The following is a 26,470-nucleotide window of genomic DNA, read 5'->3' as shown; positions in this document are numbered from 1 at the left end:
TCTTGTCATCAGTAGGCTGTTAGCTGTGCAGTTTTGTGGAAGTCATCAGTAGCACACAGCTTTTCTGCTGCATGAGGGTTTGGTGCCCCTTACTCCTGTGTTGTTCAAGGGTCAACTGTATGTAGTTTTCATACAAAGAACAGTTTTGCCTTAATTTGAAAATTGTTAAAAATATTTATATAATTCAAAATCTTTGGTAATGGAGGTAGTTTGCTTTGCACGTTTTTTTAAGTTGTTTAAGTAAATGCCTTTTATTCTTTCAGAAAGCAAAAATATCTGTCAATATACCTCAGAAACAAAGATGTCTCCATCAAGTTTATTCTCACAGCAAGTGCTATGTTCTTCAATACCTTTATCAAAAAATGTGCACAGTTTTTTCAGTGCCTTCTGCACAGAAGAGAATATTGAACAAAGTATTTCGTATCTTGATCAGGTAAAAAAAAAAATTTTGTGTGTGAGAAGCAATAGCCTGAATCATGTTATATAACAAAACATATCAAAGTTATGAGAAAACACTTGTCAAGCACACGTATATTGTTATAACTTGGCCTGGGCCTTACAACATATGAGACAGGCAAAGAACTGTGGTGAGCATTCCATGTGAGTACATGGTAAACGTCTTTATCAGGAGCAGGGTGGCCTCCACATTGCCCTAGAGACTTCTCCCCTGGACTCTCTCCATTATTTTACTGATACACTAAGTTCCTTGTCCAGGACACAGGCACTTGTAGAGTAGAGGCTAAAAAGAGCCTCTCTCAGTTCTCTCAGTTTTTTGTCCTTTGGGATATTTACACTTTTCTTAACTTAGGATAGTTTTCATTATTTCTGAGAAAAGATTTCTATCTTTTGTTTCTATACTAAGTCATTTGGTAACCAACTTTGAAGAAAACATTTTCTCTTACCAGGAATTGACTACTTTCGGTTTTCCTTCATTATATGAAGAATCCAAAGGTAAAGACACAAAGAGAGAATTAAATATAGTTGCTGTTTTAAATTGTATGAATGAGCTACTTGTACTTCAGCGGAAGAATCTTCTAGCTCAGGAAAATGTAGAAACACAGAATCTGAAACTGGGAAGTGATATGGACCATCTGCAGAACTGCTATGCAAAACTTAAGGTAGAACTTGCATGTCGACCTGTATTACAATAAGCCAAATGTCTCATAAGCTAAGCTAAGTGATAGCTGTTTTCTCTTTAACATTTTTGGGGTTTTATACATACATCCTACAATGCCTGAAGGATAGAGGTCATTCCTGAAGGGGGGATCTGTGGTGAGCTGGAGGGGGTAGTTAGTAGCCTCCAAGGTTATAAAAAGGCTGTGAGTTATGGATAATACTTTAATCTTAATCAGAGAGACCTAGGGAAGGTCTTACGAATTAGACTGATTCAGCATTGTAAGCACTTGAAGGCTGTAATTCTGCATTAAAACTTTTTATACATGGGTAACCTTTGCCAAATGTTTTTTAAGTAGCTAGTGAATAATTACACAATGATATTGGTGATCCGGACCTGTTTAACCTTTCCTCTGAGGGGTTGCTTATTAGGACAGCCCAGAGTATAGAATGTTTTCCAGGAAATCTTCTAATTCTTCTCTTTTAATTTGACCTGAGCCAAAATCTGGTATTTTTCTCTGGACAGAAATGTTTGTTCAGTGATAAAAGTTGCTGATCTGTCCTTTAAGAGCTTCTGGATCTAGTATACGATTCATTCAATTCATTGAGCAAAATTTATTGAGTATTTTTGCGCCAGGCACACTGGGTTTCACAGAGGAGTGAACCCGGTCCCTGCTCCCAAGCAGATTGTAGCATAATGGAAGGAGATACGTTGAACCATAATTATTTGCTTCATTAGTTGTTCTTTGTGTGGGAGGTGAGGGGAGACTTCACAGAGAGTTCACATTTGATCTCAAGTTGGAGGAGTAAGTACAAATTTGCTACTGTTTGGAAAAGGTGTTTTAGGCAGAGGGTATACAACCTGTAGAAAGCATAGAGGTAGGAAAGAGCATTTGACTTTCAGGGAATAGTCAGTAGCTCTGTAGGGGCTGAAGTGGATGATGATGATGATGAATGACAGAGGTGACACCGGGCCCCAGGCATCCGAGGATGTGAGAGGCTCTGTGCAGAAATGCGAAGGCACCAAGGAATGTAAGTGAGAAGAAGGTATCATTGGTATTAGGTAGATATCAACCTGGCAATATGGTGGAGAAACTATGGGGAAGGGGCAGATTTGTATTTGGGACAGAGGTGGGGAGCCCAGAAGTCTTGGTGGAAAGGACAGCGCAGGCCTTAGCAGCTGCCAGAGCCAGAGAGGTTTTGGACTTGAACTAAGCTAGCACCAGTGGAGAGGTTAAAAGTGAAATATGAAGCAAACGTGGGAGGTAAAATGGGTAAAGTTTTATGAAAAATTGAATTTGGGGAATAAGAGAGTCATGAATTTAGGATACCGGCTCAGTATCTGTCTCAGGTTTATAAAGGATGATAGTATGAGATAAGTGATGTAGTAGGGGGGTGTGTAGATTTGCAGGGCTGATGAGAGTTCAAGTAAACCGTTGATAATCACTCAAAGTGAATCTGATTTGACATATATGGGACATAGCAACTGGCCCAGTGCCTCTAAGTTTAGTCATTCCAAATGGTCTGGCATGATAGGAAGTCATAAACATTTTGAAGAAGAAGGTGCCAAAAATTCTGGTAACTTTGGAGTTATCGGAGGTGTGTTCCTAAATTTCACAAATTCCTAACTCTCCTTGAGGCCCATTGTTCTAGGTATTGTGCAAGTTGTTATTTGTGGTCAGTTATGCCATAACTTGAGTGGCTTTTATATTTTATAAAGATAAGAGGATTTTAAAAATATCCCAGTGGCCTCATGCAGAACTTGGCACATTTCCTCAGGAAATGTGTGGAATGAATTCAAAATGAACATCTTATCTTGTACTGATTCCAGCAATGCTGCCATTCCCTTCTGGAAAAAAAAATCTTCAGAGGTTAGCACTTGCAAGGGAGAACAGATGTTGTGCTGGATTCCTACCCTTTCTGACCTGAAGGGTTCCCATTTTGCTCCACGTCTTCCTAAAGAGCTTCCTAAAGAAGCTCCACATCAATTTGATTCTTTCTCAAAGAATGTACCGTAGACTGTAGAAGTGCTAAAGAGTCCGAAAAGGAGATTTAAAAAGCGTCCAGTGGCAGCATCACTGGAATAAGTGAAGATTGCCTTTCAAGGGATGCACTTTGAAACTCATTTGTATATATATAAAAAATGTTGGTATTTTAAGAAATTACCATATGACATTTAAACTTAAGTAAATTTATAACCTTACAGTATTGTCTTATATTGTTTTAAGTGAACATTTTGTGTGCCATTAAACAGCAGTTCTAGCTAACAAATCCTAGTTTGTGTACGCTGTTTTTACTAATCTTTGAAGAATTCATTTATTCCGAGTCCTATGTCAATTTTAATCACAGTTGCATGTGGATGTTTTAGGAACAACTGGAAACCTCCAGGAGAGAAATGATTGGGCTTCAGGAGAGAGACAGACAGTTACAGTGCAAGAACCGGAATTTGCATCAGCTACTGAAAAATGAAAAAGATGAGGTGGGTTGTCAGTTATTGAAGATGAAGTTTAAGTGATTTTTTTTTTCCTTTTGGATTTGACATGACCATACCCCACTTTAAAACAAGAACATTAATTCATCCTTTGTCAGACTGGTACGGTGCACCTCTGTGTATAGCATTGCAGCATATTTAACTGAGCTCAGGACCTCTCCCTGGCACCCCCAACCCCAAGTGGATTCATGGAGTTTAGTATATTGGTCCATAGCTTGTGACAGCCAGTGTCCTCTGCTGTCCGTCCTAGACTCTGGTGCATTACAACTTTTTCTTAGGCACCAGGGTGCTTTAAATGCAGATCTTTTATTCTCGGCCATACCTATACTTAATATCTGACATGCCTCTTCTATCTCTGTATTAAATACTGCCATTGTTCATCTAGTCAAGCTATTAGTTACTTATCTAAATGGGCACAAGAGTTACTATTTTTTTTAAAGCAATTCACATTACAAAACTTATTTCTGATTGTTATCAACATCATGATTTTAATTTCATTTCTGCTACAGTGACTACTTAGTATTTGGATCTACAGAGTTAATGCATTTGAAATTACCATTTTTTAATGTATATAAGAAGAAATCGTTATGTTCTTACCGCTCTGCACTTTGACCCTGGCCATGTAATAACTATAAAGACACAATATTTATTTTCAATGTTTTTTTTTTTTTAACTAAAATTAAGGACTTTTAGGGGAGCTTATTTCTTTCATGATTTTATAGTGATTTAGGCAGATTGTTTTGTCATATTTTGACTGTTTGGTAATGCAGTTAGTGGATAGTGAAGTATCTTAAACTGCAAGGTTGCTTATGCATTTCCTTGGGTTGTTTCACTGAAAATTTTGACTAGATCTGCAGATTACACATAAGTGATTTGAATATAGTTAATCTTTAGTAGGAATTGAGTTAAACATCATCTCCAGCAGAGATTAAAAATGTTTATATAGAATAGAACACACTTCCTATCTAGGACTTCCTGAGAAGCCGCCATAGATATAAACACGGAGCTGCAGGGCCGGACGCATAATAGGTACTCAGCAAGTGTTAGAGCCGGATCATGTCTGCTGTTTGGACTTACTCTAATTTGAGAACTGTTCATGATCAGATAAAAACAAACCTCCTTATGTGTTGTGATGTGCTAGGGCTAGTTTGTCACAGATTAACAAGGAATCACGTGAGTCAAGTCATTTACACAGTATAAGGAAGTCACTGCAGATAATCAGATTAATTCTTGTTTCAGACGAAGCTTTAATCACTTTAATACTTCTCTAAGTGTTTCTGGTTTCTAAATGAGCAGAGTCTGTATGTAGCATAAAAAGGATCACTGGGTGTTGTACATAAACAATGACTCTTGGAACACTGCATCAAAAACTAATGATGTATTTTATGGTGACTATCATAACACAATAAAGAAAAGGTAGAAAAATAATTTAGGAAGTTAGCAGCTCTACAAATTTCAGAATTAAGAAGTAAAGACTTCATGTGATTCACCTAATGATACTTTAAAAGTTGATTTCCAGTGGTTATTGGGAAGGAAGAATAATCCTAAAATAAACTGTTTTATGAGGAGGTGAATGCTAGGACTTCTCTTTTTTGAATTTACAAATTGTACCTGTGGTTATCAATCATAAAGGGATTCATTTGATCCAAAATGCTTTTTTCCAGGTACAAAAATTACAAAATATCATTGCAAGTCGAGCTACTCAGTATAATCATGATATGAAGAGAAAAGAACGTGAATATAATAAATTAAAGGAACGTCTGCATCAACTTGTTATGAACAAGAAGGATAAAAAAATAGGTAAGAAACCAACTGGTTAATATAAAGGAAATAAATAAAGCTACTATGCTAAAAAATAAATGAATAGATGGAACATGATAACTCATGAAGTATTATTTTTATGCTTTATGCAGTTGTTTGTAGATGGTGTGTATCCATATAAACTAGAAATCGAGGCAGCACACTAGCAAAAATAATAATTTTGCTTTGCTTCCTTTGTTGCATATAATTACATTTTTTTTTTTAAATATGACAGTTGTAGTTCCACAGAGGAAAAACTAAGCCAGAGGATCTTCTGATCTTCCATAACAAAGAACTGATCATATGAAAACTCAAGATGAGTGTCTTGAGTGTCAAAACAAGTGTGATTTTAGAATTGAGTTCATAAAATTATTTATCAGACCAAATCATTTACATCAGTTCCTTTAAATAAGTGTTGCTGTGCATTTTTGAAGCAACTAGTCTGAAGGATGGACTGTGAATTTTATGCTTATGGTTGTGCTTAAGGTGAACTTTTTTCTAGTGTTACTCTTTTGAAAATCAATTTGCAACTTCATCCGAGTATGTGCATAATTTCAGGGAAATCACATAGGTGGAAAAGTAGAACTGTGTGCACATGCACGTGTGCACACACGCACACACACACACACGCACGACTACCACTGCGCAGATACAGTTTTGCTGGCCTGGGAAGATAATGACACAGGAAATCCAAGCATTGATTTATCAGACAGTGGTTTCCAGGTGGACTGTAGGTCGTGTTCTAAGCCACAGTGTACGGTAATGCCCTGAACTGTGGTTTCCGAAGCTGAGCTTGGTGAGACTTGCTGACACAACAGCTGATGAGCAGGTGTCTCAGGCTGTCCTGTGGTGGGCCGTGTCTGCTGTCATCAGGCGGCTTGGTGCTGGTGGCATCCCCATGGATCTAGTGGAGCAGAGCTCTTGCACTCAAGTCAGCTAGCTTATTTTATAAAAATCACTGAAAAATGAAAGCATAATAAGCAGTTAAGACAGCATTGGAAAATCTTTAGGTAATCAAATTTAAACTTCGTTGGTTAACCTCATGTTCATTCATGAATTAAATAAAGAGCAGGAGGAAATGCCGGAAGTATAAACTGTAACACCCGATTAGAGAGGTTTATTAAAGATGTGACTGGTAACAGAGCCCTTATTTTATGGGAGTCTGTTTCCTAGTCCAAACCTAACTGGAAGTGACAGTTTCGTAATGATTTTATCAAGTCTAAACTTACAGTAACTTACTGTCTTCTTACTTCCTTCTGATGGCAACTGCTTCCATCCCCCGCCAGACAGAAGAGAAAGTAATACACAGGGGCCTTGACTCCTTTGATGATGAGAACACAGGGCTTGGCAGACTTTTTCTGTGAAGATTCTCCTAGTAAACATGTTCAGGTTTATGGAGTCTATAGTCTTTGGTCACAGCTGTTCACCCCTGCATTTGTAGCTAAAACTGTATTAACACATGGTCTGGCAGTGTGCTAATGAAATGTATCTAGAAAATCAGGCAGCTGGCCTGCAGGCCATAGTTTGCCAACCCCAATGATAAAATGAATAATGATAATAAAATAATACCAATCACTTTGTTAAGTGTTGTAACAACTTCTTTTACTCTTCACAGCAACTCTTGGGTAGATACATTATTCCCTCTGTATTGATGAAGAAACAGGCTTCATAGTTAAATAACTGGTCAAGATCTTAGTGCTTCTCAGGGATGGAGAACTGGAACTTGAAATCCGGGCTGTTTGAGCCCAAGTCCTAATCTATACCAGGTTGACTTGTGTGTTCAGTCTGTATAGAGTGTGTTAGGGTTTTATACACTTAAACGTATGTATGGTAAGAGTTGGTTTTGTTTTGCATGTTCGTGTTTGTAGCTATGGAAGTTTTAAATTATGTGGGGCGAGCTGATGGAAAAAGAGGCTCCTGGAGGACGGGTAAAACTGAGGCCAGGTAAGGTCCAATTTAAATTGATATATTTCATTAGTGTGTTCTTTCTATAACTGCATTTTCATACTGACAGTTTCTTCCTCAGGAATGAAGATGAAATGTATAAAATTCTCTTGAATGATTATGAATATCGTCAGAAACAAATCCTAATGGAAAATGCTGAACTTAAGAAGGTTCTTCAGCAAATGAAAAAGGAAATGATTTCTCTTCTTTCTCCCCAAAAGCAGAAACCTAGAGAAAGAGCAGATGATAGTACAGGAACTGTAAGTGGCTCTTTCCTCTCTAATAGAGTTTCGGATTGCTAAGTCAAACAATTTAGACAGTAGCTAGGTATTCCCATTGGGGACACCCTTGGTATTTTGGACAGAATGCTCATTGCTCTGCTACCCCTAGTCACTGTGACAATGACAACAGAATGTTCCTGTGTGTTTCTAGACGTGGCCTGAGAAATGATGTAAGTGACCTCCCAGGGACTTACTCTGTGCCACACACTGTGATAACCACTTTATGAACATGTCTCATTTCATTTTTCTAATTCAGTGTTTGCATATCATAATTATCCCCATTTTATAGCTGAGAAAACTGACGCACACTCGTCTCATTAGCCAAGTATCACAGGTGACAGAGCTAGGATTTAAATTCAAGTTTGTCTCAGCCCAGAGTTCATGTTTTTAACCACTCTGCTGAGTATCCTCTAAATAGTTTAGGTATTGTGTACTTTAAGCAGGCTTGACTTTCGGAATGAAATGTTTATTAACTTTGGGAACCAACTCATCATTCAGTCCAGAAATTTGCAGAATGAACTTTATGTTCTGGTCCCCGGAAAGAAAAAGCAAAAAGGAATTTCGACTCCTTCCTTTGTCTCATTTGGGACTGTTACAACAAACTGCCACAGACTGGGTGGTTAAAAACAACAGAAAATTATTTTTTACTGTTCTGGAGCTGGGAAGTTCAAACTCGGGATACTAGTAGGGACAGTGTCTGGGGGAGAGTATGTCCTCCTGGTTGCACATTGCCGGCTCCTTGTACCCTCATCCTCCTATGCTGGGAAGAGGAGGAGCTCACCGGAGTCCCTTTTTAGGGGCACTCATCCCACGCACGAGGACACGACTTTTCATGACCTCCTCACTTCCTAAAGGCCCCACCTCTGAACACCTGCACATTGGGCCTTAGAATTTCACCATGAATTTGAGGAACATGAACATTCCGTCCATTGCATCATTCAAGAAGCTCTTTTGGGGAGATGGGGCATAGGCCACAGTAATGGTTACACATCTTAGGAGCTGTAATAGGGTGATACAAACGTGCTGAGCAGAGGAAGTGTGGCAATCAAGGAAGGCCTCACAGACAAGAGTGACCTTTGAATTGGCTCCTCAAGTTTTGGGGGTAGAAGTGTGTGACACAAGGGGAGTAATATATGCGGAGGTCTAAAAACAAATCATGTAATGGGGAACATTTCTTTTAACTCAATCGCTTTACATGTTTAAATTCTAGAGTCAGGCAAGTGACTAAAATCTGAAAATAAAGTAGATGGGGACTGCTAATTATCAGCAAGTCATCAGAACGTATTTTATAAACCTGTATGAGGGGATTATTTACCTTGTGGTATCACGATTAAGCACATCCCGCCTTCTACCTCTTTTTTCCTTAAAAAAAAAAAAAATTACCTGAATGGCTTTGAAACTCCCAATCCAGGACCTGCTTGACCTCCGTCCGCCTTTTCTGTCCAAGTCTGTCACTTTTTGTTGTGTACGTGCACAAAGCCCTCTCCAGAGTGAGCAGTTCCCATTACTCCCGCAGCGTCTGCAGTTTTTGGCCCCATTTTTTACTAACATTACCAGCGTGTATTCAGCGCAAGTAAGGAGTAACTCAAGGAGCCCTTTCTCAGATGTTTCAATTCCCCTCTCCTTGCCACTGCAGCCAGTGGGGAGTCTCCTATATAATTCTTAAAAATTCAGGTGTTGACCTTTGGAGACGCAATAATCTCTTAAGTAGATTTCTTGTTTTTAAAAGATCTGCTTTTCTAGAATTTTTTTCTCTTGCAATTTAATTCTGTTCCTTCTTTTAAGGATTTTGGAGCTGTTATAGCAAGAGGAATAAGATTAACCTTAGAATGCCCAGGTAGCCTTGAGGTTTCATGAATGTATTATTGTGCTTAAGTATAGCTGCAACACATAGCCAAAATTCAAGTTAATTTTTTATTTTCAGTGTGTGGTTTCAGTTTCATTCAGTCTGGGCAGTGTGAAGCAATTATTGTTCATTTTTTTAAATAATGGAATTATAGTATTCTGGCGTGCTTTAACACACAGAAGGTGTGGCTCCTTGGAAGAATTCCTGGCAAGTAGCTCCAACCTGCTTCCCCTGGGAGACCTTGACCTCTGGCAGCCTTTGATACAGTTCTCCCCCTCTGAGTCACTCCTTCATTCCTGCCGTACCTGCCTGTGGGAACAGTCTGATCAGCATTTCTTTCATCTTTGATCTGTTTTCTTTTTTCCCCAGCAAGATATTTTATTGTTCATCAAGGAAGTATATCTCTGTCCACTTTCCTGGCTGTTAACAAATTTAGGACTTTGCAGATTATTATGCAGATATGTGTGTGTGTTTATAATAATACATATTATTATTTATGTAGCTGCAGATTATTTTGACATAATATATGTTAGTATTGTTTGCCTATGTTCTTTATCCTGCTTTGATTCTGTATGATTCTTTGTCAGTGGTTTGCTGTATTTTCCTATGATTTAGTGTCTTGGTAGAGTAAAAAGAAAAAGAATCCCTAGTTTTATTTTTTAAAATTATATGAAAAAAATAGGATTCACAGTTGCTTTTATTTTGTAGATAACCTCACTGGTTTATTTTTTTAAACAGACTAGGATGGGAGATAAGTTGATCTAACTTCAGATCTCAATTCTACCTCTTGGCTATATGATAATGGGCAGTATCTCTACTTCTCTAAGCATCATTTTTCCCACATTGTAACATGATTTGGGAATTAAGTAGCATGTGAGAGCTCTAATATAACACTGGACAAGTAGAGAATAACTCTTCCTCACACAGCTCCGTGACTCTTATCACTAACTATATTTGGATTCAAAGTCATATTTGATGAGGCCTGAATTGGAGAATTTCTGTCTTTAATATTAGGTCATATATGCATAAGAGGCAGTACAGAAATGATTTTGATAGGTATCTCTGATAATCAGTTTGATTACTACTGTCTTAGTATCTGGAGCCATTTTAAGATACTAGTCTTTCCTTCTCAATCTCTCTTGCTTGTAGGTTATCTCTGATGCTGAAGAAGATGCTGGGGAACTGAGTAGGGAGAGCATGTGGGACCTTTCCTGTGAGACTGTAAGAGAGCAGCTTACCAACAGCATCAGAAAACAGTGGAGAATTTTGAAAAGTCATGTAGAAAAACTTGATAACCAAGGTAACTTACTGTCTTGGTGCCTGCAGAGTGAGTTGTGACACTCAGTTCTTAATTTCAGTCACTTGGAAAGTCACGTCAGGGGCTCAGACCCTGAAGTACTGGAGCTCAGTTTGGTGGTTTGATAATCCACCAAAGCTTCTATCTACTTCTGGAGGTGAGGTTTGAACCTCACTGAGAAATACTTTCCCCTCAGTGAATCTTTCTCTGAACCATCGATTCTGAGTGCAACGTACAATTGAATAAGGTGAACTGAGTCTCTTCCCGATCTTGGAAATTAAGAATTTATTCGTGATATGGTATAAATATGAGCCTTTTGCTTATTATTCCTAGATATTTGCATACTCCTGGTTCCTACTAATTTATTTTTAAGTTACTTTCAGAATAATAGATGTTTAATATAAAATATCAATTAAGAAATATATGAAGTAGAATTCAGGTTTCTTTTTCTTGTTCATGACACTTTACAGTTTGGTGCTTATCTTTCTGGATTTTTCTGTAGGCATTTACAAAATATATATTTTTTGAAGATTTTATTTCTTAATTTGATAGAGAACACAAGCAGGGGGAGCAGCAGGCAGAGGGAGAAACAGACTCCCCACTGAGTAGGGAGCCCAATGTTGGACTTGATCCCAGGACCCTGGGATCATGACCTGAGCCAAAGGCAGACACTTAACTGGCTGAGCTACCCAGGCACCCACAAAATATTTATTTAAAAATATATAAAAACCTGGGGTGTCTGGTTGGCTCAGCATCTGACTCTTGGTTTCAGCTTAGGTCATGATCTCAAGATTGTGGGATTGAGCCCCATGTGGGGCTCTGCACTCAGTGGGGAATGCTTGAGATTCTATCGCTCCCTTCTCCCTTTGCCCCTTCTGCTGCTCATGCACATGTACTTGCACTCTTTCTCTGTAAAATAAATGAATAAGATCTTTAAAAAATATATATATATATGTATATATATATATACACACACATACACATATATAAACAGAAATTGAACATTACATATTTTTTTCTACACTGCTTTTTTCATTTAACACTGTATTTTAAATGGTTTTTTGTTTGTTTGTTTGACAGAGAGAAATCACAAGTAGATGGAGAGGCAGGCAGAGAGAGAGAGAGAGGGAAGCAGGCTCCCTGCTGAGCAGAGACCCCCGATGCGGGACTCGATCCCAGGACCCCGAGATCATGACCTGAGCCGAAGGCAGCGGCTTAACCCACTGAGCCACCCAGGCGCCCTAACACTGTATTTTAGACACCATTCCCTGTCACTGCAGATAGTATAGATTTATACTAATGAATGTATTCTTAATATTTATATTTGTTAAAGTTTGCATGCTTTTAAATCAAGAAAAAGTTTCTGCTCAGTAAATGAAGTCTGTTGAAAGAAAAGTTATTCTAAATGTCAGAAGTCATAAAATCACTGTCAGTTGTCTTCAGTAGTAAAGGGTAATCAGCAACATTTTGTGCCAAAATTAATTTACATGAGATTTTATTGATGTCAGTCTCCATCTCTTAGTAAATGGCAAGTGTGTTTAGACTTTGTTGAATAGGAATTTACAAGCTTTGTAGCACTGCATTGATCTTTGAAGAAGAGTCCAAAGTAGTTTATGGATTTGTTAATTATTTTTCTCTTTTGTGAATATCGATTGTCCATTATTTTAAGATTTTACTTATTTATTTGAGAGAGTGAGCAAGCGAGAGAGAGAGAGAGAGAGTGTGCGCGAGCAGGGTGAGGGACAGAAGGACAAGCAAACTGCCTGCTGACCAGGGAGCCCAACGCAGGGCTTGATCCCTGGACTCTGGATCATGACCTGAGCTGAAGCCAGATGCTTTTAGGTTATTAGGACATAGTCTTGGGTAAGTAGGGATTACAGATTAAATGTTCATAGTAGAACTATTAGTAAAGGTATCATTTTAGTCCCAAAATGGTACGAATTTATAGTTGTCATGAATACCTTATAATAAGTTGCTTTGCTTTTCAAATTTTTTTATACTGCTAAAATACTATAAATTTAGTTGTATTATTATAGCTTATGAAATTTTTAAAGGGCAAAGGGAATAAGTACCTTTTAGGAAAACCTATGAGAGTCTAGAAAGACAAGTTCTGAGAGCCTTGATTTTTAACTATAATTCTAAAAGCACCATAAACTGAGTGGTGTAAAAACCTACATCAAATGACTGGTTTTATGTTAGTTTCAAAGGTACACCTAGAAGGTTTTAACGATGAAGACGTCATCTCACGACAAGACCACGAACAAGAAACTGAAAAACTCGAGTTAGAAATTCAGCAGTGTAAAGAAATGATTAAAACTCAGCAGCAGCTTTTACAGGTTGGTGTGAGTTGCCTTATCAAGCTGTTTTCCTGTGAGAGTGGTCAGGATTTTAACTGAGCCTTGCTAGATTGTTCCTCCTGTATCTCAGAAGATCTGGAGCGTTGGTCGTTTTTCTGCTCTCAGCTCAGTTCTTGGCTTGCTGACAGGTACAATGTACGCTGTTCCTCAGGCGGGACTTCGCCAGCTGGAAAATGAGAATCCTTGCTTGCCTTTCTGGTTTTTCATCATTTCTGTCCTTCCCTGAAAGTTTGACCCTGCTTCCCTTGCTCTAATTTTAACGGGGAGCATTGCAGGGACCCCCTGGAACTTACTATGTTTCCAAATTTAATAGCAGCAGCTCGCTACTGCATGTGACGATGACACCACTTCCCTGCTACGAGACTGTTACTTGCTGGAAGAGAGGGAGCGTCTCAAGGAAGAGTGGTCCCTGTTTAAAGAGCAAAAAAAGAATTTCGAGAAGGAAAGACGAAGCTTTACAGAAGCGGCTATTCGCCTCGGCCTAGAGGTATTTTCAACAAGTAGCTTTCCTTGCAGAGCTTTGGGGAGTTCTAGGGAGGTGCAGCAGACTGCATCCAAGTTCTGCCTTTGGTTGTTTCTTTGCTATCCGGTGTTTGTTTTTTCCAAGTATTTTACCAGTGATCTTATAACTGGAAGGGATTGTAAGCATGTGAACTACTTTAGAAGGATATTGTTCTGCCTTTACCGATTTGGGAATTGAAACTTTTCTTTTTAGAAAACCATAAGCATCCATTATCCCCTTTGGGTGGGCTTTCTACTAATGAGTATTTAGCTTCCTACAGGAGATCTCTCTTGGACACTTGTGATCTGGCCACTGTCAGTAGCTACAGCATCAAAAGACAATGCGACTGAGAGCCTGTTTGTTGTTTAGGAAGCGGGAGAGGGGAGTATGAATGGAAGCTCTCTCCCCCCACCCCAGTGATATGTACATACCCCTTCTACAGCTCGCTTTTTAATTGAAAATTTGTTAACCCTCATATTTCCCTTTCAAAAATTGTAGAAGTAATGTGTTGAACATGGTTTCAAAAATAAAAACCTGTATAAAAAGCCACAAAGTGAAAAAATATCACCCATTCTTACCGCCAGTTTCATTCCTCAGAGGTAACAACTAACTTGTAATTCTTCTGGGAATTACTGTTTTAACTTTAATATACTTCAGCCTTTTCCCCTTGATAAAAGTCTGTTGATTCCCCTGCTGTGAAAAATAAAGAATTTCTATCCTTATCATACCTCCCATCTACACTGTTCCTCACTGTGTATGTGTGTATATATATATATATATATATATATGACTTCTTCATCATATTATTAACATTTTTAACCTCACTTTTTAAAAATGGTTTCTTATGGTTGACTTTTTCTTTAACTATTATATTTAATGCTTCCATTTCATGTTTGCTCCTCTTGAGACAGTGTCCGTTTATCACAATGAAAGCTGAAATTCTTTTTTTTTTTTTTAAAGATTTTATTTATTTATTTGATAGACAGAGATCCCAAGTAGGCAGAGAGGCAGGCAGAGAGAGAGGGAAAGCAGTCTCCCTGCTGAGCAGAGAGCCCACTGTGGGGCTCGATCCCAGGACCCAGGGATCATGCATGACCTGAGCTGAAGGCAGAGGCTTTAACCCACTGAACGACCCAGGTGCCCCGAAAGCTGAAATTCTTGGAGTCACCCTTGTTCCACTTCTCTTGTCCCTCTTCTTCCCAGTTTTTGTCTGTGCTTTTCTTTTTCATTGTCAAGTGTTAGCCTGTGAAGTAATCCAGGTGTAAGTACTTTGGGTAAGACTGAGACTTAACACTTGAAAGAACACTGACAGCATCATGATTCTGTAAATGTTCATTCTCTAACCTAGTAATACATTTGGCCACATAGAAAATATTCTGTGTTATTAAGACTGCCGCCTGGAAGAGAATCTTTTATATATACCTGTATAGTGAATCCCTTGACTTCTTTGTACCTTTATGATTTCCTGACTCACATTCAGCTTATGTTATTTCTCATGTTATCTTCTTTCTTGGGTTCCTTTTTCAATTTGCTATATTACCTTCTTGAGTAATTTTTTTTGTAAGTATTGTGTGAGTGAAAAGTATACTGAATTCTAGAATATCCAAAAATAAATTCATATGATTGGTTTGTCTGGATACAGAATTTAGTTTCCAACTTTTTCTCTCAAAACTTTGAGTTACTCCCTTTCTTCGGCTGTTTGGTTTTACTAGTGAGAAGCCTGGTTATTATATATATTTATATATATAGCCTACTTAGTCAATATCCTGCTTTGTTTTTGCCTTCTTTCCTTCTTTTCTCCATCTTTTTATCTTAAAGTTCCAAAATTTTACTAGGATATATCTAGGCGTAGCTCCTTTTCAGCCTCAAGACACTGTATTTCTTCCATTTAGGGATATTTTCTTTAGTTCTGTATTTTTTCCTTCTCTAACTTTTCTTGCATTCTGGAATGATTTTACTAGGCAAATGGTTGGCCTCTGACTATATCTATAGATTAACTTTATGTTCTGAATTCAGAGATATTTTCTCACTTTTAACTCTTTCCTTTATCCACTGAGTTTTTATTTTAGATTTGTTTTTTTTCTTGTGTCCTCATTTTTTGCTTTTCCTTATATAGCACTATATTATTTTACAGATGTGTTCATAAATCTGATCATTTGTGTCAGAATTTTTTTAAAAGGGCCTCTTGAACTATCTTATCTCTGGTCCAATCTCTTTATTTTGGCTATTTTTCTGTCATGCTCTTAGTTTTCTTCAAATGTCTGGCGATGCATGATTTTGTATTGAATTTAGGAATGAAAGACTATGTTCTGTTTAAAGTAACTAGCATGGAAGTCCTCCACAGCTGTGAAAATCTGTCTCCTCAATAGCTAACTTTCTCAGAAAATTTGCACCAGCATTTTCTCCTAACTTCAGGGAACCTATTTCTGGGTCTCTGTCTCCCAGCCTGTTTCAAGAGATACTCTGGTTACTTGGTGTCCTGTTCCCAGCTCTCTGTAGGAGAAACTATCTGCCTCTGGGCATTGGGGCCACTGGGGCCAGGGAAGGATGAGAAGGAAGCGTGAGCGACCTGAGGGCTGAGGGTGAGTTTAGGATTATCAACTGTTGGAAAGGGGAAGGTCTGACATGTGCCCTCTTGTGGTTTAGTGGTGATGGCTGCCGGCGCTGGTAGATGGTAGAGGCTGAGAACAATGCCTGGTAAAGTTACAACTCCTTTTTCTCAAGGGATTCATTTGCAGTGGATATTTTTCTGTTGTTTGTAATTCTATATTTATAATGTTCTGTATGTTCAGGAGTTTAGCTAATATGCTATGATTTTTGTTTTTGGATTGTCCATTTGAGTTTACTCAAAACAGATGTGAAAATAGTGATGAGTTGTTTATTGATTTTTTCTTTCTTAAATATAATTTACTTAAATAAAATTTTTCTTAGTTTTCTAGGTTAATTCATTTGACTTACAAAATCTGTATGATAGCCAGAAAGCAAACACCAACAACTACAGAAGTCATGGGAAATGCCAACAATGTGAATGTTGAAATATTGATCAATATTTCTTTGGTTTGCTTGTTATGATAGAGAAAGGCATTTGAAGAAGAAAGAGCCAGTTGGTTAAAGCAACAGTTTTTAAATATGACTACATTTGACCACCAGAACTCAGAAAATATGAAACTTTTCAGTGCCTTCTCAGGAAGTGAGTACTTCGTTAACTCTTTAATCCGAAAATGCATGTAAATAGATACTGTCCATTATTAATAGGCAACTTTGCAGATCACCAAATATTTTTAAAACTAGATCCTTATATGTTTATGGAATATGCAGAAGAGATGGCGAGATTAGATCAACCAGAGTCAAGGGCTAGAGGGGCCACCCACCTTAACTTGTTCTACCCCAGACCTCACCCCCTGCAGAAGATCATCATAATTAATACCCTTCACCTTGTTGATACCTCACCATACACACTTACTATGTTCTTTTCTCTCTTCACAGGTTCTGATCGGGACAGTCTAACAGTGCACTCAAGGCCACGGCAGAAGAAGCCTCACGGCGTGTCTAACGGATCTCTGGTTTGCGCATCCAAACTTACTAAGTCTCTTCCTGCTTCTCCTTCTACTTCAGACTTTTGCCAGACACGTTCCTGTGCGTCTGAGCATAGGTACTGGTCTGTAGGTGATCTTTGCATGTTTCTGTCCCACTGCTGGAGTTGCATTGTTGAGGGCAAGTTGGCATGTCTGTGGTGTTAGCAATGGTAGTGGCTTTGGAGAGCATTTAGTAGGTTGATCATTTGTTGTGCAAGTATTTATTGGGCAGCCATCGTGTAAGGACACCTGTTAGGTGCTGGGAAGACAGTAGTGAGCAAGGTAGACCTGGTTCCATTCTGCTGGGAGTGAAATCATATGATGTTATTCATTTCACTTCACATCCAAAGAACAATTTAAAAACAGTCTTATTTACAGGAATCACTTAGTATTTTGAATTCTTTAATTTTATTAAATAGAAGGATATTTTCATCATCTTTGTAGAATATTATATTTTAAAATTTCTTTTGCTATTCTCATTTTATTGGTGTTGAAGGGCAAAGAACTGAGAAAAATGTCCTCATAGTGACTGGTAAAAATCTGTGCTCAAAAATGACAGGGTCACAAAAAGTTGTTCCCCAACCCCAGGAAACCCATATATTTCTTTTCTTTTTTCTTTTTTTTTTTTAACCCATGTATCTCTATTAACTGGTACGTTTTGGTATTTTTCTCTGTGTCAAGTTGTTAAATCACCTTATAAGGTGGAAAATCAGCATTTTGCCTCAGAGCCTATTCCAAGGTTAATTAGCTAAGCACATAGAACATTCCTAGTGAGAGAGGAATTGAAAAGAGCAAAAGGATACTTTGGAAAGAGTGGTGGTGATCTCTCCTCTTAACCAAGTGGGAGATGGTAGCATGAGGGGTGGTGTGTTTGGCAGGTTCCCTAGAGAGCAGGTTTCGGAGCTCTGGTATGCTTGACCTGTGGTTGTGAGAGGCTAGTCTGGACGTAAGTGTTGAAGAAGCCCATTAGCCCGTGGACCAAGAATTGTTGAATAAATGAATTTAAAAATGAAAATATGAAGCTTAAAAAGAATAAGACCCTGTATGTATTGTTAATTTGTAAAAAGAGTAGGACCCTAAATATTGAGGGGCCAAAAAGAGCGTGGGAAGAGTCCTCCAGGCAAGTGTTCCACCTGAGGCGGAACACTGGTGTGTTTGTGGAGGACGAGTGGTGTTAGTGAGCAAGACCAAGAGGGGAGAGGGGTGGTAAAGGGTGGGCAGATGTCACACCCTGTAAGGCCCTGGGTGAGTAGATGAGGAAACCAGCTTTATTATGTAGAAGTTCAGCTATCTACAGGTGAAGAGAGAATAAAGTCATGATGCCCTATGTACCCATCACCCAGCTTCAACAATTATCAACTCATGACCATGTTGTTCATCCTTAACCCCATTCTGCTATCCCCACACACATGCACATATTTGACTTCTCATTTTGAAGTATTTTAGTCTGTATTTGTAGGATTGGATTATTGTTCTGAGGGCAACAGAAAAAGCATTGGAGATGGTTAAACAGGAAAGTGAAAAAAAAATCTGTTTGAAAAGGTGACTGTTTTCTTACATGGGAAAAAGACTATAGGATCCCATGCTAGATGCCAGGAAACACAGTTAGGAGGCTCCTGGGGAGTTGCAGTGAGATGGTCACAGTTTAGGCAAGGGTTGTAACATGAAGGCAGACCTGATGGGATCAGTTAAGAGCCAACAGATTGACTAATGGGTGAGTTTGAAAGTTTGGGATTTACAATAAAAAAATACTGTAAGTTCAGTATTGTCTTATACAGAATGTTATTAAACTCCCAAATTTGACCAATCAGAACCACCTGTATAAATAACACAAATTCTAGTTACCGTTTTCAGCTGTGTTCTCTATCCGAGAGAGAACATAGCAGTTGCCTCGATTATTTTTATGTCTCTATAATTCTTACTTTTTAATCTAATTATTTTTAGTTAATAAATATTTGCATTAATAATCCTTTAGGACATTATTTTGTGCTAATAAAGGTAAGTCCAGCATTTAGTACCTACATGAGATTTCAGTGATGATACATTTAGAGCACTTAAAACAGTACTTGGTCCATTATCAGCCATATTGGTCCATATTCAGTAGCAGGCTATGAAAATGAAAATACATGTAAACATATATGGATTATAAAAGTGCTTTTCTCCTTCATGTATTCCGAGGGTTAAACAACATCAGTGACATAGAAACAATTTTTTTTTAAGATTTTTATTTATTTATTTGACACAGAGAGAGACAGCGAGAGAGGGGACCACAAGCAGGGGGTGGGGAGTAGGAGAGAGAGAATAGGCTTCCTGTTGAGTAGGAAGCCCAGTGGGTGTGGGGTTTTGATCCCAGGACCCTGGGATCATGACCTGGGCTCAAGGCAGATGCTTAACCACTGAGCCACCCAGGTGCCACCAAGAACCACAATTTTAAGCATAAAGAAATTCCATTGAGCTATTCATGTTCATGGTCATTGGCTTCTGAAGATAAAACACAGAATTGAGTTACTAGTTATCAGGAGAGAAGCTGTGGAGCTTGACATAGTTCTCAAAATTTTAAGTTATTTGGTAAATTTGGACTCCTTGCTCCTGAAGCACCTTGGATCTGGGTTGTAATAAGATTATAACAAAATGATAAGAGTATTTATAACTAATTTCTACATCAACAACCTCATTGCTTCTACACTGTAGAATGGAAAATTTTACACAAAGTAATTTAGGTACAGAATTACAGAGAAAATTTAGTTGATCATTGAGCTTATTTTGTCTGAGATGGCAAGGTTTCCCAGGGCTGAATTATAAGCAAGTTCTTTTTTTAAGTATTGGCAAATAAGCGTAAATAAAATTTTTAATTGTTTTGGGTTTCGATTTTTAGAATTAAAACAACTTTTTTTTTTTTTTTTTTTTAGGATTGGCACATTGAGTTTGAGTTAGTAAGCCAAAGTGACAAAAAATGCATATTTAGGGGAAAAAATGTATATTTGTGGAAAAAATTATATAGGATGTTTAGTTGGTAAAAATGTTTCATTTGTTGACTTAACTCCTTAGATCTGAAAGTAGTCATTTAGGCAGATTTTTTCAAAAAGATTTTATTTTTTATTAGAGAGAGAGAATGGGTGAAGGGGGTGATGTGCAGGGACAGAGGGAAAAGTAGATTTTCCACTGAGCAGGGAGCCTCACCTGGGGCTCCATCCCAAGACCTGGGATCATGACCTGAGCCGAAGGCAGATGCTTTAACCCACTGAGCCATCCAGGCACGCCAGATTTTTTGTTTTGAGGTTGGTCGCAGAATACCTCTCAGATTGTGTCATTGAAGGGTAGCAGCTGTGTCTGTGTTCAGACCCTGAGATTGTTACCCCCAGACACAACTGAGCATTGGTGTAAGCGCTTAATGTGTGTTAACTCAGTTCCATCCGCCTCTATGAGGTAGATGCTATTATTTCCATCTTACAACTGAGGAAGCTGAAGAAACCGTGACTAGTGAGCTGAACAGGCCAGTGGGGATGAGCCTAAACCCTCTGACTTTAGAGTCTCAACTCCTTACTGCTGTGTCAACACTCGTTAAATAGCTGTGCGGGGCAATGGCTGGGTGGAGGAAAGCTTGCATGAGCAAATGGATGTGTGAGGAATAAAACAAAGAGATTATTAAATAGTGGCAGGAAGACAAGGACATAAGGATATATGAGCTTTCAAATTTCACACGTTGTGTCTATCTTAGGCCTCAGCTGTGTAGAGAATGTCAGAGTAGACCAAAGAAATAAGTAGATGGGTAAACAGATAAAAAGGTAGATAGATAGGCTAAAAGTGACAAATTAGGACGTTTTGAAACACTTCTTTGTGTCCTCAGATTTTACTTAGCATAGGACAAGGGGCGGTTGGACCTTCAGGCAGAGCTTAAGTATAAAAGAAGGAGGAGATGATTATTAAGATCTTTCTGATGGAGGCTTAATATTCCATAGAATACCCAACTTTTGTAGCAACATGGATGCACTGGAAGAGATTATGCTGAATGAAATAAGTCAAGCAGAGAGAGTCAATTATCATATGGTTTCACTTATTTGTGGAGCATAACAAATGGAATGGAGGACATGGGGAGATAGAGAGGAGAAGGAAGTTGGAGGAAATTGGAAGGGGAGCTGAACCATGAGAGACTATGGACTCTGAAAAACAATCTGAGGGTTTTGAAGGGGCGGGGGGTGGGAGGTCGGGGTACCAGGTGGTGGTATTATAGAGGGCATAGATTGCATGGAACATTGGGTGTGGTGCAAAAATAATGAACACTGTTATGCTGAAAGTAAATAAAAAATAAATAAATTAAAAAAAAAAAAGATGTATCTTTCTTTTCCCAACAGCTCCATCAGTGTACTGAACATAACTCCTGAGGAAACTAAACCAAATCAGGTTGGAGGAGAAGGTGCAAGTCCAAAATGGAGCATGGCCTCGGGCCCTGGATCACAGGAAGGTTGCTACAGTGGCTGCTCCTTGACCCACACGAACTCCCATGTAGAAAAAGATGACTTACCTTAGACATGCAGCCTGGACTTGTTCTCACAAACACGTTCACCAGATTGCACATCTCAGCTGAAACAGGGTGTGTCATAAAGTCATAAAGTCCGTCGTCTCTGATAATTTAAGATGGTCTGAGGTGTTTGTTTGGACTTTCCTGTTCCTCCCCCAAAGAGCTAAAATGTTGAATCTATTTAAAAGGATATAAAAGCTTTGGATATGTATTTTTAGTAACAGAAGCATCTGGTTCTGTGAATAGAGGAATGTATATGTTTGGATGGGAACAGAAGCACTAGAATGAGTTTCCTCTTATAGGTATTAAAAAATAGCACTTTTAAGAAACTGATTATTGTAAATGTTTTAATTTTGTCTCATATGTAGTTGGCATTGGAAGTTTAGCCTTTACTTGAATGTACACTGTAGATTTTTAACAAAGCAAGTTCTATATTTATTATGTTTAGTGTGATTTGAAATTTCCTCTTTCATATGTTTTAAATAAAGTGAAATTTATGTATGTTTTGTACATAGATATACATGATTATGTTAAGAGGCTTTAAGATTTAAAAATTTTACACATCCATAATTATAGTATTTCATGCCAATAAAATTTTTTTAGTGGTATTCTGTTTACAGATGTGTTAGAGCCATTGCCACATTATGTTCAAGAATTTTTTGAATGCATCTGAGCAATAAATACTCAAAAGCTGTTCCATGAAGCTGACTTCTTTAGATAATTATCACTACCATTACATTTTTGAGATTTCTAGAGCAGCAGACTTTTATATATTTTGGATATTATAATTTTTCGAAGAACTTCTGATGATAGGTAGGAGAAGCAAGACAACAAAAGTACCTTGGATAAACAATTAAAGAATATTGTTTTAAGATATTTGGGGTGAGAGAAGATATTTAAGGTACCTGAATAGAGATATTTTCTTTACTACATGAGGACCAGTCCCGCAACCACAACTTCGGGCTTGGTATATTTGGGGTATGTGCTGCTCATGATAAATCTGACAATGTGAAAAGCACCCGATTTTGTCTAAATATCACCACTCTGGACAAACTTGAGTCCTCTCGCTTTCGGAACTGCTTGCGTGTTTCTGCATGTTGTTAGTGACGATGATAACTGTAGGCCCGGGCTCGTTCCCAGAACTTGGACCACAGAGCTTCGGCACCGAGCCCTGTGTGCGCATAGAAGCCTGCACAGATCAGCCCGGCTTGAGCCTGCAGGGCTCACCTGCCTTCCCATTCTCTAGTGCATAGTCAGCCACAGACATAATTCACCCTGTAGGGCTGTTCTGTTTAAATTCAGCATGTGAAAAGTGGTCTTATTTTTGTCCTCCACCTACTGTATAGGAGTTTGTGTAGCAGCAACCATTTTTTCAGGGCTGAGAGACTATCACTGAGTATCAGACAAGACATTAGTAAAACTGCCTGTAACACGATAACCACATTTATAGTCTCAAAAAGCTGGCCCTTAAAGGCAAAGCAGTCACTCACGACCTTCAGTGTGATGCATGGTCACTTCTTCACAGTTTTAAGTATTAGAAATGACAAAATTACCAAGATCATACCATATCCCAAAAGAAGAAACAGCTGAGCTTTTTTTTTTTTTTTTAAATGATTGAAGAAAAGCAATCAAATTTTAAAAACAGTCCATGATACATTTGTCAGGAACTTTTTTGTCGGGGGTTTCCCTCATAAACTTCTCCAGAAAAGAACACTTTCGTGTTTGAAGTAAGTCTCACTCTAGGGAATAGTGCATTCCATGACAATGGATTTCTACAGAGGAGCATCTATTTTTTGTTCTATTTCCATTTTTTAAGTTGGTTGCATTCTCGTAGTGGAAGGAGAAACTCCCACTTATTTTGAAATCTAAGGTGTGGAGGAAAAATACAGTGAAATAAAAGCCCAGTTCATTGTACTTTTGATCAAAAGTCTGCACAGATAGCTAGAAATTGTATGTTTGACCTGGGAGCATCCATTTTGCTTTACTGTAAATTCCAACTCCAAAGGGATTCCCAGTCACACTGAACTTCCCAGATTATGGGAATGGTTTCTATGTTGGAAAACTCCCGACTTCACACCTACAACTCCTGGGATTTTGCTTTCCTTCCCTTTCTCTGGGTAGTTGCAGTGTACTTAACAATCCAGCAATGCTGCGGTCTTAGGTTGAGCGATGATTCAGTCATGGTACCACAGGGAACCTTAGCTTTCAAGTCCTCCTAATACTCTTAAATGTTTTCTTGTTCATCAACATGTAAATCCGCAACCTTGCACCTCATTTGTTTTTACATGCCATCCATTTTGAATTCCTTTTTTCATTTTGAATTTCCAAAGGACAAAAGCGGCCACCAAAATTAAGAGAAAAATTGTATTTCCTACTCCTTAAAATTTTTTATCTTGAATTTATGATGATGAGAAACTTAGAAGAATCATCATACCAGAAAATTAAGATTAAAATTTAACTGAATGAGTAGGTGTTGTGGTTTTTTTGTTTTTTTGTTTTTTTTTTTTTTTTGTTTTTTTTTTTTTTGGTAGAAGCAATGTAATACATATTTAGATTTGCAGAATAGTCCACAGCAAATTGTTTTCCCTATGGTATAATTAAAACACTTGTTATTTCAAAAGAGTTCCATGTTTCCTACCTTAGCTTACCAGTCTTGGGTTTAGGTTTGTAGTAACATGGCTATTGTGGGAAAACACGTTCCGTGCTGTGTGATGGTGCTAGGAGGTCTTAGGTGTGTATGACCAGAAAGTGTAAGCCAGCAAGCCCATTGTGTGATCGCCCTGTTTTAAGATCTTCAGAGTCCGTTCGTAGGTTGGGTTTAAGGTAAGTATGGGTCACCAAGGCTGGTAAATACACTTTTCTCTGTATTTGTCCTTAATTTATATCACTGTTTTCCTAAGCATTTATGAAGTACCTGTTGTATGTCAGGACTTACTGCTATGTTTCTAGATAGTTAAGTGCACACACTACCACTGTGAGCCTCTGAGTTGGATGGGAGACTGACTATTTAAATCTAAACTAGAACAAAGAATGGGACATGCCATTCAGGCATTTGGTCTTGTAATAGAGCCTGGACTGATTTTTCTGCACATGACAGTGACATGACTGGGCAGTAAAAGTCTTTACATTATTTCCTATGGGATTTACTGTGTAATTTATCATTTTGTTTTGCTGGGTTTTCATTTTGTTTTCTACAATCAGAATACTGTCCTGCAGGGACGCCTGGGTGGCTCAGTTGGTTAGGCATCTGCCTTCGGCTCAGGTCATGATCCCAGGGCCCTGGGATCGAGTCCCAAATTGGGCTGCCTGCTTCTCCGTCTCCCTTTGTTGCTCTCCCTGCTTGTGCTCGCTCAGTGTCAAAAAAGTAAATCTTAATAAAAAAAAAAAAAAAAACTGTCTTGCAAAGCAATGTAAGATTTTTCTCTCCACAAGAACATATATTACTATCTAATCGAAAGTACATTTGCAAAGATTTGGGACATGTTAATAAGTTATAAGTTAGTTATAAATAGTTTATTCTAGTTCTTTTCTAAATATATTTTTCAGGAGGGATACAAAAATGAAGTGGACTATTGATAAATTATTTGATAAATTTAAAAACTATTTCACTTGACTGGTCAAGATTTTATATTCTTGACATTTACACATACGTGAATTCAGAGGATTCAGAAAGTACTGTAAATGCCAGTAATAAGTCCCTGGTAAAGGTCCACCTCAGTCTTCTTATATTTAAGATTCAGAAATATTTGTACCTAGTATGATGCTTGACACATGGTAAAAAGGTAATTTGATAACAAGAAATAAATAATTTAGCACTTGGCTTCACTGGCATGAATACACTATCAGATTCTCAAGAGTGTAAGAACCTGGAGGGTGGGAGTCCTATTTCCAACCCCATCTAGCTTAGTTGTTTGTGCAAACTATTTAAGACAGAATGGGCCATGTTACAAAAAAACAACAACAACAAAACCCCACAAAATCAGTGTGGCTCAATACAAAAACTCAACTCTTGCTTATGAAATTCTTCATGTGGGTGGGGCAGTCTTCCTCCATCTTCACGTGTGCCATGCGGAGCACGTGGCCTCCAACGTTGTCAAACCAGGAAAACCGCAGCCTACAGGTGGTGCTGGGTGTTTCTACAGACCAGACCTGAAGGAGACCTGCCTTCCACCTACATTGCTTTGTCCAGAACCTAGACATATGGAACCAGCCTGACCTCCCCTGAGACTAAGAAGTATGGACCACGAACCCACGTGCTGGGCGCTGATGGTTTGCCGCTACCTGATGCAGGTGCGTTTGATAGCTCATCCCTTCAGTCATTTAAATAACCGCCGAAACCTATTACCTGGTGCGAGAGATTTATCACTGAATTCAAAGGAGTCAAATATTCTTAACTTTGGAAAGGAATATATTTTAAGGAATGTATTTAAGGCTTCCTTTACCTTCTCTAAACTTTTCATTATCATGAAAAGTCCTGAAGTGTTCAGATGGTAGTTTTACAGGTACTAAAATGTTCAACATTCATGTCCTCTTTTGATTCCTTGAATAACAGAATATTAACCTTCCTATTTTTAAAAAATTAGTAACAGACTCAGAACCTAAGACACATAGCTAATAACTGGTAAAATGGGAACTTGAAACTCCAATCTTTTGATCCCTAAATTTCCAGCTTATTCCAGGCCACTAAAGTGCCTTTTGGGATCCCTTTTTAAGTGAAATTGTTTGGTTCTTAATCCATAATTCGC

General features: G+C 38.3%; 1 protein-coding gene across 7 annotated transcripts in view; it reads left to right on the top strand.

The window, feature by feature from the left end:
- Positions 1 to 22,419, top strand: part of SSX2IP (SSX family member 2 interacting protein) — a 43,123-nt gene extending 20,704 nt beyond the window's left edge. For 3 of the 7 annotated variants that reach the window (XM_059136224.1, XM_059136223.1, XM_059136225.1), the window contains exons 3-14: positions 264 to 433; positions 906 to 1,118; positions 3,482 to 3,592; positions 5,269 to 5,404; positions 7,273 to 7,348; positions 7,419 to 7,608; positions 10,625 to 10,775; positions 12,972 to 13,108; positions 13,443 to 13,616; positions 16,707 to 16,821; positions 17,118 to 17,283; positions 21,559 to 22,419. In XM_059136224.1, the coding sequence (XP_058992207.1) occupies positions 264 to 433; positions 906 to 1,118; positions 3,482 to 3,592; positions 5,269 to 5,404; positions 7,273 to 7,348; positions 7,419 to 7,608; positions 10,625 to 10,775; positions 12,972 to 13,108; positions 13,443 to 13,616; positions 16,707 to 16,821; positions 17,118 to 17,283; positions 21,559 to 21,733 (1,814 nt within the window). In that variant the 3' untranslated portion in view covers positions 21,734 to 22,419. The remainder of the gene's footprint in view (positions 1 to 263; positions 434 to 905; positions 1,119 to 3,481; positions 3,593 to 5,268; positions 5,405 to 7,272; positions 7,349 to 7,418; positions 7,609 to 10,624; positions 10,776 to 12,971; positions 13,109 to 13,442; positions 13,617 to 16,706; positions 16,822 to 17,117; positions 17,284 to 21,558) is intronic. The other 4 variants (XM_059136229.1, XM_059136228.1, XM_059136227.1 and 1 more) reach the window with 4 other exon arrangements.
- The last annotated feature ends 4,051 nt before the right edge of the window (positions 22,420 to 26,470 follow it).

Source organism: Mustela lutreola, chromosome 10 (genome assembly GCF_030435805.1).
Source record: "Mustela lutreola isolate mMusLut2 chromosome 10, mMusLut2.pri, whole genome shotgun sequence".
In the NCBI taxonomy this organism is placed as follows: domain Eukaryota; kingdom Metazoa; phylum Chordata; class Mammalia; order Carnivora; family Mustelidae; genus Mustela; species Mustela lutreola.
This window is presented reverse-complemented; position numbering and strand designations above follow the sequence as displayed.